Source organism: Pipistrellus hanaki, assembly GCF_964339955.1.
Source record: "Pipistrellus hanaki genome assembly, chromosome: 12".
NCBI classification, from domain to species: domain Eukaryota; kingdom Metazoa; phylum Chordata; class Mammalia; order Chiroptera; family Vespertilionidae; genus Pipistrellus; species Pipistrellus hanaki.
Window position 1 is genome coordinate 13570121 of NC_140514.1, and position 10237 is coordinate 13580357.

The 10237-nt window shown below is 61.1% G+C and overlaps 1 protein-coding gene across 1 annotated transcript; it reads left to right on the plus strand.

The window, feature by feature from the left end:
• Nucleotides 1–478: 478 nt before the first annotated feature.
• PCARE (photoreceptor cilium actin regulator) lies at nt 479–9029 on the plus strand (the record flags this gene model as incomplete). Its single annotated transcript, XM_084900549.1, has 2 exons — nt 479–4149; nt 8852–9029. The coding sequence occupies 2 exons, from the start codon at nt 479–481 to the stop codon at nt 9027–9029; spliced, it is 3849 nt and encodes a 1282-aa protein (XP_084756675.1).
• Nucleotides 9030–10237: the final 1208 nt, after the last annotated feature.

Genomic DNA, 10237 nt, shown 5'->3' on the forward strand with positions numbered 1-10237 from the left:
TTACAGCTCATTTCTCCAGGTTTCATATGGCCTCTGGACAGAATTAAAAGCATAAGCACGTGCAGAGATAATCCGCTTCCCAAGAGGGTAAATGCGGAGAAGTTCTATATTGGAGCACACCGCCGGCGCTGACTGGCTGGGGCGTGATTAGCCTAATAGGCTTACAGTCCCACTTGCCGTCCACATCTGCCAGGACACGAGCTCACGCAGGCCCCTAATCCGGGAGCCTACGGCCCTTCATGATTGCCCCGCTGCTCGCTGACCGCAGAGAGGTCAAAACTTCGGACAACAGGCACCATCACCTCTACACGGGGACCAGGGAGTCAGAAAGTTTGTTCCAAGTTGGGGACACGATACCACGGACTTCAGAGGATTCTGACCCGGACATTGCCTGATGGACCAGTAAGACTGCCCTTGGCTACTATTTCTATGTGATTCTCTGAGGGTCGAGGGTGGGAGATGAATACAAGCTGAAGTCATGGGGTGTACACCTTCCCACAGTGACATTATTCACAGCGTGGCTAAGAGTGGCATCCAGTTTTTTAAAAAGCCCAAAGCAGTCCTGCCAGGAAGTCCGGGGGCCAGGGAGAGGGGTGCCATCCCCGTGCTGGACGGAAGCTCCGCCTGCTATGACTCTGGGGGGGGCTTGTCCCGGGGACGGAGGCCGACAGAGGTGCAGCCGGGTCCCAGGTGGGCCCAAACCTTGGCTGAAGGTCACGGTCAGCTCACAAGAGATCCCACCGCAGGCAACAAGGAACCTCTGGAAGGGCTGATCCCAGGAACCAAAACCTCCCCCTCCCAGCTGACCACATCGCACAGCCACATGGCTGAGGACATCCCATTCAAGACGCAGAGCTCCCGAGAGTCACAGGGGGCAGCCTTCTGTGGGGGAGAGAGTGCCACCCAGGGGCCCTCCCTGTGGGAAAAGAACCCCAAACGCCCCAGTGGGTCCAGCCAGCGGGACCTCCGTTGCCAAGCCGCCCTTCCCGCTCAGGGGTCTGGAGGCAAGGTGGACTTCCCGGAGCCCCTGGTGAAGGCCCACCAGCACGCGTACGCCTACCTGCACTCCTGCCTCTCCAAGTACGAGGCCATCCTGAGCCTCGCCCGCCAGGCCGCCCACACCCGGGAGCTGCTGCAGCCCATGGTCAGCCTCCTGCTGCTGTGCTTCGAGGAGGCCAACCAGCTCCTGGGGGAGATCTCCCGGGAGGGAGAGGCGCTCCTCCGGGACGTGGGGGAGGACCTGGCCTGGCCGTCCAGGAAAGGGGAGCCCCAGGAGCAGCCGGATCTCCTGCAGCAGCTGCTGCAGTACACGGTGAGCCGGCTGCAGGCGCTGGAGGCCGCGGTGGCCTCGCTCACCGGCGGCTGCCTGGAGGGCTCCAGCAGCCACTTCCAGACTGCAGCCCGGCGCCTGGGGAACCAGCTGAGCGTGCAGAGGGGCACGGATGAGCGCCTCCTAAGGACTCTGGGGCAGCTGGAGAGCCTGGCGAGCGGCCGCAGCGACCCTGGCGGGCAGGGCCCACCCTTGTGCTCCGAGGACAGCGGCATCGGTGCGGACAGTGAGCCTGTGCACCAGGTGGACCGGCTGGGCAAGCAAGCCAGCTGGGACCGCACGCCGGAGCCTGCAGAGGGGAAGCCGGGGAAACCCCCCACGGCGGAGGCCGGGCTGGTGGGACTCGCCTGGCAGCAAAGCCCGTTTTGGGGGGGTTCAGACCGACCCCAGGACTGCCCGCTCTCAGGCCCTCCTGGGGCCAAGGTGCAGCCAGCAGCACAGGGGGGAGCAGGGAGCCGAGGCCCCTCCAGCTCAGGCCCAGAAGGTGCTCCCTGCAGGCCTGGGGGGCTGGGCAAAGGCAACTCATGTGACTCCTTAGGGGCCGGGGTCTCCGTGGAAGCACCTCTTCCTAAAGGCCCCGGGTTGGTGGGCACTCCCTCCCTCGGAGCAGGAGCAGACAGCAGCACAGAGGAGAAGGAGGACAGTCTCCCCCCGCGGCCGCGCTCCTCCCCTGCGGGCCCCGAGAGCCTGTTTCAGCCACACCCCGGGAGGCTGGGGAGCCCCCACGTGCGGGAAATGATCCTGAAGATGAAGGAAGCCATCAGTGACAGGATCAAGTTCGTCCCCGTGTCCTCTGGGCACCTGGACTGGGCCGAGGAGGAGGAGAGGACAGCGGTCCCACCAAGACCGAGCACGGCCCATGGCAGCAGGAGCAGCCCCCAGAGGCAGAGGAGGTGCCAGTCAGAGGCGTGTCTTCGGAGCCACATGGAGGAGCTCACCCTCCAGGAGCTGCGGAGGGTCCAGGGAGACCTGAGCCGGCGGCTGGAGGCCTTCTACGCCCTGGGCAGCCGAGGGCCGGGGCAGAACAGGGGGCAGAGCAGGGGGCAGGCTCTGCTGCCCAGGGCGGCATCGCTGAGGCCCAACCACCACGGCAGGGGCGCCCCCAGCAGCACCATCAGCAAGCTGAAGGCCTCTCTGGCCAAGAGCTTCAGCATTCTGCCAAATCAGGACAAGAGCATCCCTCAGAGACGCCGCCCCCGCCCGGAGGGTGAGCGGCCCTGGCAGCGGGCAGCGGAGCGGCTTCCAGATGCCATCCCGCCGGGGGAGGGGGCCGGGGAGCCTGCCAGGGCCCAGGACTGGGCCGGCAGGGGCCAGCCCCCCAGACCCTCAGTCAAGAAACTCATTGAAGCGTTCAGTCCCACGGAGTGTCTCCAGACACTGGGCGAGTCCAAAGACCCCGGGCCGGGCCCCTGCCTCAGGAAGTGGGGGGTCCCCATCATGCACCCCCGATTTCCCATATACAGGGGGCTTGCCCCTCTGTATCCGAAGCCCCAAATCTCTCCAGCAGCCGGCCCAGGCGGGAGGCCCTTCGTCCCCCTCTTTCCCCCTCTGCCGGCAGCGCCCACCAGGGAGGACCTGCCCTGGGAGGCAGAGGACCCGGAGCACCTGCCCCCACCACCCCTGGAAGTCCTGATGGACAGATCCTTCATTTCTCTGGAGCTCCCCGAAAGCAGAGGGCTGGCAGGGAGCTCCCCTGAAGGGACCCACGTGCCAGGGCCGGGAGAGGCTGGCTCTGCCCGGAGACCATGGGCTTCCCCGAAGCTAGGAGCCTCCGTGAGTCCCACGGACCTGCTGCCCAGCAGGCACGCGGCCACCCCCACCGGGCCCCGCAGCACCGGGCCGGGGGGCGGCAGGAGCGGCTGCAGCCCGGGGAAGCTGGCTGGGGACCTCCTCCCCCCGCCAGCGATCAGCCGAGACCCAGAGGCGGAGGACGGCGGGGCTCGGGGTCAGGCGCGCGTGGACAGGCCCATGAGCCTCTCCAGGCACCCCCGGAGGGCAGTTCCCTGGCACCGCTCCAGCCACACGTCCGGGCAGAGCAGGACCTCAGAGCCCAGCCTGCCCAGACCGGCTCGGGGGCCGCATTCTTCTGAGGCCCCGAGGCAGAGCCAAGAGCGCAGCTCCCCTCCGAGCAGGAAGGTCTCTCCTACCCAGGCACATGGGGCGCCCAAAGCAGACAGGAGGCACCCAAGCCCGTTCTCCTCGCACAGACCTGCTCAGCCCAGTGTCCCCTCTGTGCACAGGTCCCCCAGCCCCACCATCAGCCCTCCAGCAAGCCCCAGGGCGCTGAGCCCCCCAACAGTGACACCACCCCAGCACAAGCTGCCCAGCTCTCCCCCCGAGAGCCCACCTGCTCAGCACCAGATCTCCAACCCCACGGCCCAGCGCACAGAAGCACTGTCTCCGGCCTCTGCTCCCTCCCCTCCCTCTCCAGAGTTCCCCCCTCAGGGGCACAAGGAAACAAGAGGTTCTGGACACTCTGAGGCAGCCACAGCCAGGGCCTCTGGGAACACGTGTCCAGTGTGCTGCCCAGCCACCTCCTCTCTGCTCGAAGCTAAGTCGTCACTCGCAGCAGCCCACCCGCTCAGTCCAGTGCTGCCACCTGCAGCTGGGGGCCCTCGAGAGGCCCCCATGGGATGCCGCAGGAGCAGCTCAGGGCCACGACCAAGCGGGGGCTTGCAGCGGGGAATGACCCTGTGTGCCCTCAACCCTCAGCCCTTCATCAGAAGGACAGCTTCTGACTGCCAGCCGGGCGTCCGCCTCCGCCTGCCTGCCCCCGGCACCACCGGCCATGCTTGTGAAGCCCAGCGTGGCCAGAGCAGGTAAGGAGAGCCCTCGGGCCATGGCCCCCCATTACCGGAATAGACCAGACTCGCCCTTCGGGTTGTCTGAATCCATAGCTTTCGAACTGTGCTCCAAGAGAAGAGGCAATTAGAGAAAAGGGTCTAGGAATGCCCAGTCCCCCCCCCCCCTCCCCACAGGCATCCCCAAAACTGTGAGCAGCTGTGTTTTCATTTGTCACTCCTTTCGGGCTCCTGAGATTTGCTCTGAAAAGCGGCTCTGCTCAGTTACAAACACAGCGGAAAGCCATCGCGTTAGCCCAGCCAGCCAGCCCGGTATTTCCGAGGCGGGAAACGGAAATGGCCTGCTTTGCCCCTGGCCGAGTCCCTGTCACCCTGTCCAGGCCCAGCAGCCCGCGCGCTCTGTCATTTCGGCTCCCCTGCGTTAGACCAGCATCAGGGGGGAGTTCGTCAAAGGCTTTGGTCCCAGAACCCCTTTAAACTCTTAAAAACCACAGAGAACCCAAAAGAGCTTCTGAGTATGTGTGTGGGATCCATCACTGTTCACTGCATTGTAAGTTAGAATTGGGAAAGGTTTGAAATAGTATTAGTTTTTGAAAGCTTGTGACCCCATTGTATGTAAATGTGAATAACATATCCTTGGGAAAGCTAACAGTGTTTCCACAACAAAAACCTCCATGCGGGGTGGCCCTGCCTCACATCCCCGCCAGCCTCACATCCCCGCCAGCCTCACATCCCCGCCAGCCTCACATCCCCGCCAGCCTCACATCCCCGCCAGCCTCACATCCCCGCCAGCCTCACATCCCCGCCAGCCTCACATCCCCGCCAGCCTCACATCCCCGCCAGCCTCACATCCCCGCCAGCCTCACATCCCCGCCAGCCTCACATCCCCGCCAGCCTCACATCCCCGCCAGCCTCGCTGGAGGTGGCTCCAGGAAGAGACAGCTGACTCTCAGAGGTCCCAGCAATCAGTCTGCTGTGCTGTCACAGGTCAGTCAGACAGGAAACCCACTCTGCATCCATGGGAGAACGAGCGAAAAGGGCGCAAACCAGCTCGGAATCATTATTAAAACGGTGTTGACCTCATAGACTAAGGCGACCAGACGTCCCGCTTTTGGCGGGACAGTCCCGACTTTTAACTATTTGTCCCGTGTCCCGCGGCGTTTTAAAAAAGTCCCGATTTTTGCGCCACGGGATGCGGGACAAATTGTTAAAAATCATGGCATCTGGCCACCCTTATCACAGACCCCTCCCCCAAAGTGTCTCAGGGACCCCTGGGGACACATGTTGAGGAGGGCTGGTCCTGGAGATGTGGGACAGAAATGTTTAGCTTCCCGTCCCCCAAGGACCTGCCCTCACTTCTCCCCGAGTCCAGCCCCCATCCCCCGCCCCTTCCCCTCTCCCTTCAGAAGCCTGGAGGGCAGGAAGCAGACTCCCCATCAGCGCCCTTAGCAGACTGATCTAAGTGTGCTTTCTTGTGAGGGCAGCCGACTCGTCTGCCATGCACCCAGCATGCAGACAGGCCTGGGCACTTGGTGCCATGGGCCAGGGGCCACTGTCTAGCCTGAAGGAGAAGTGTGTCTTTGCCAGACTGTGGCATGGAAGGGGGCGGGGAGGAGGACATAAATCTGAGGCCTATTAGAGAGGAAGTGCTATCAGTGTGTCTGGGTATCAGCTCAGACAAAGCTCACCAGCGCCCGCCCCGCTCTCTGGCACTGCCCGCGGTTGTGTAAATCAGCAGCCCGTGGCTGCCCAAGCGATACAGCCTGCAGCCCCCACAGCCTGTCGAGGCGTAAATGGTCATTTTTCAGCAGCGAGCTCAGCAAGTCAATTTTAAATAAAGATATTATCTCGGGAAAGTTGTGCATTATTACAGTTACATAAACTTCCCCAGCCCCTCGAAAGAAAATGAAGTATTGATTATTTTTTGCAAGAATCTTAATATAGCGCTGCTCTTTTTCTTAAATCCAAAACGAGCTTCCCGCAGCTCCATGCCTTTCATCAGAGAACCGCTCTAAATGTTAATGCATGATCCTTCACGCCAGCCACTCGCTCCGTTATTAGATTTCTAAAACCGGGCCCTTCAGGAAAGAACAGGCACAATAAGGTGGCATTAATTAAAAGCACTACCGTTTCTAAAACACCAGGAGCAACAGCAAAGCAGCAGAAAATTGTTCAAGGAGAAAACAGTGCCCTTCTCGGAGGCTTTTCCTCAGAAAAGGGCAGCCAGAAAGTTTGTTTTATGTCCTGAATCTCCATGCTTGGAGATATTTGGGGGTGGGGGGTGCAGGGGGGTCGACACCAGGTGCAGGCCAGCTCCAGGTCCCACGGGTGTGGCTTGAAAGAGAGAGGAGAATTCACCAACAGGCACCTTCCCAAGGTCACGTGGAAGGTCACACGATGACTCGCACCCATGCCCCTGTCTCCTGGTGAGCCCACACCTCTGAGCCATTCCCAGCTGTGAAGCTGTTCACTCCTCACGCCCCCCTCCCGCCTCCGTCCCCCCTCAGCCCTGTAACGTTGGCGTCCGGGAGCAGAAGTGTGCCGGCTGTGAGAACCCCAAGCCTTCTCCGCTCTGTAGATGCCAGGCATGTTGTCCTGCCCTCCTGCAGATGGGAAGCCATTCCAGGAAACTGCCATACACCAAGCCGGCAAGCCAGGTCAGAGAGCCAGACCCAGCCAGAACCCGCTCAGAGCGGCCGGTTCCTCGGGCAGGGACTTGCAGGGACACAGCCTGTGCTAGGTCACCTGTGCTAGGCACACGCCCTTTTATAGAAAAAATGATATTTATATCTAGCCGGTCCCGGGGCTCGGAGGATTGGGAACATCCTGGGAGGCGTGCCCAGGAAGCTCAGTGACCCAGCTGCCACTGTTCTTACGTGGGAAGCCCTGGTGGAGGGCCGCTCTCAAGGACTCTGCATGCTGGGGCACTTGAGCATTTGGCAAGGGTCCAGACTTTCTCCCCTAAATGTGGTGCTATTAGTCTGTAGGACTGGACCCCCCAGGCAGGGTCTCTCTGTAGCACACACACACACACACACACACACATCATTTCCTGGCTCAGGCTACCTGTCTCCACAGTAGATCTGGGAGCAGGCAGAGCCACAGTCAATGGCAACCAAGGAAACAGATCTCCTAACCGGAGCTTCATGCAGGCGTGGAACCTGGCTGAGGCCGGGCAGGAGTTCTAGGATCACATCCTGGCTCAGACCTCGGCGTCGGCCTCCACCGGCACTGTGTGCCACAGCCTCTCCTCTGGGCACGCCCCTCCTGTTCCTGCCAGTGGCTCCCGGGAGCAGGGAGAAGAAGTAAGGTGTGAGCTGTGGCCCCACAGGGTCCTGCAGGGGCCTGGGATGGGACCAGATCCCATTGCAGATGAGATTGGTTCTAGGTACCGTGCGTGGTGGGTCCCTCACAGCCTGAAAATCATATGTGTACCAGTCTGATACACCTCCCCCCCCCCCACCCCGCTGCCACCTCACAACCCCCCATTCCTGCCACCGTAATCTTGGTGGGATCCAAACTCAACCGTGTCCTCCACTGGACGCCCCACAGGAGCCTGGCCACACGGAGTTGGGCCCACGCGTGCTAGAGCCCACGGCACAGTCAGGAGCGCGCTGGCACGGCCGAGAGAAGGGCCTCTGGTCTGTGCACACGGGGAGCCGGGTCTTATCCTGCCCGAAGGTGACCGGTGGAGAGGCTCTGGCCTCAGTGCTCACCTCCGTAGACAGGGTGGTCCCAGGGGCCCTTTCCAGGGGTGACTTCCTCTTCTTGCTACAGAGCAGCACAGGGTGACAGCTGGCCGTTTATTGAGCACTTATCACGAGCTAATTAACACGCTAAGAGCTTGGCAGGCTTCACCCAATGTTGATACCTCTGAGTGCCCTATGAGATGGGTACTATTCTCATCTTCACGTTACACAGAAGAGAACCAGAGAGATTCATTCACATGCTGCGGGTCACACAGCTGGTGAGTGGAAGAGCCAGGACTTGAACCCAGACAGCCAGACTCCACCCTCCCTGCAGCAATCCTGAGGCTAGCCTGCCTGCACACAGCCAGCATGGCTCTCGGAGCTGGTCCCCCTTCTGGCCCAAGCTGGCTCCTTCATAACCACCCTCCATTCTGTGCTCCCCACGCACACGGGGCCTCCCTCCCCATTCAGAGCCCCCGCTGCTGGAAGGATTGTGAGTGACCCTCTGTCACTTAGCAGCCAGAAGGTCTGTTCTAGCCACACGCCAGCCCGGGGCCATGCCGCTTCCCTGGCACTCCATTCAGGAAGAGGGTGGCAGCTGAGAAAAGCAGGGGGCTAGGGGGAGGGCTGTATTGTTGGTGGTGTTTTTAAGTCAGCTCGCTGAGCCTAGCCCTTTATTAACTAAGAGCTTTAAAAACAAAAACAACATCAAGGCCGGCTCCCAGAGCTCCGGAGGGAGTGGCTTTGCTCAGAGCAGCAGGATCCTGGGCATGAGAGGAAGAGCAGGACTCAGCCTGTCCGTCGAAACTCCAGGAGCTTGGCTTCCACCATGCCCGGCCACCGCGGGCGCCAGGAGGACGGCACCTGCCAGGCAAACCTGACACAGAAAGGCAGAGGCCTGGGACAGGCAGGGAGGGCCAGAGAGAGAGTGGAGAGCAGGGTGGGGCCAGAGGGAGAGCAGAGAGCAGGGTGGGGCCAGAGCAGCAGCAGAGGGCTGTCTGATCATCGGCACCTGTCCTTTCTCTCGGCAGCAGCAGTGAGGGGAGCCCCAAGAAGGACACGGAGCTGTGGAGCGGCCCCTGCGCCCCAGAGCTGAAGGGCGGCAGGGCTGCGTCTCCCCCGGAGCTCTGCGTGCTGGGCCACGGGCTGCACCGGGAGGCCAGCGCCGGCCGCACTCAGGACAAACCCCAGCGGAAGGAAGTGGCCTGATGGGCTGGTCAACGGAACATCAGTGAACCCCGTCACCCAGTCACCCCGAAGGCGAAGAGAAGAGTGCCAGCCGAGAGTCAGGCTGCCCCTGGACGGTGGGCCAACAAGCTCCTCGGGGTGTCCCGGGAAGGCCTGGCCCGGCCCACAGGTCTGCTAAGTCATGAACAAGCACTGTGTTCAGTGCCAGCTCCTGGGTCCTCTTGGGACCCAAAAGTCAACTACAACTCTCATAATCCTTTCAGCACCGGCCTTCTCTTAGGGAGGGATGTCTATGCCCGATGGGCCAGGTGTTCTGAGTCAGCCCTCTGAAACTGTCGCATCCTCACCACAATAAATGCAGCAGGCAGCATGTTCCCGGTGTTGCAGGTCAGAAAACCAGTGCACCCCTCACCCAGAGGGTGGCCTGAGGTCACACAGCCAATAGATGGGGACCTAGCATCTATGGCCTCCCGTGACATTTCATTGCTCATGAGCATCCCACCACTCGCCGTGCAAATGGTTGGAAAGCTCTGTGTTTGAAGCTCAGCATTCACGTCCCCAATAAGAGCGTTGTTTGGAAAGCTGGTTGCTCCAGAGATGAGAAGACTGAGGTGGAATTAAAGTACACAGTCCCACCCCTGCCCCCTTTCTCTTCTCCCCCTTCTCCAGCTGAGCTCCAAAGCCCCAAACACAAAGCTTCCAGCCCATTCGGGCAGCCACGTCGCCTCTCGGGCTGAGTCGCATCTCAAGTGCTCCGCCCTCCGCCTCCGCATGCCTCTCGGACTGAGGGGGCACGGCCACGCCGTCCAAACAAGCAGCTTATTCTCCAAGCCTGGGCTTGGAGGTGGGGGGTGTAGGTGAGGTCTCTCGTGCACGTGTAGCTCCTCCCCGTCCCCCACCCCCCACCCCCCGGTCTTGTTGGCCACCTTTACCGGGTCACCTGCCTGCAGAACTTCTGCTGGAGTTGAAATTGAAGTGAAGAGCAGTCATTTGTGCCAAAAACCTGCTTCTGCCAACAAGCTAGATCTTTGCTGTGGACCTTGGAATTTTTCCACTGGAGGCTGTGAAGTGTTTTCTCTTTAGGAAAGAATTTGCAGTAATTGGGTGACTCAATGCCGGCTCAGTGGGTTGTCACAAGACAAGAACGCTCACCCACGGGGTACAGCTGAGAGACAACCTTCCAGTTCTGCTGCATAGCTGACTTTTTAAGCTTGAGGAAATTATAGACG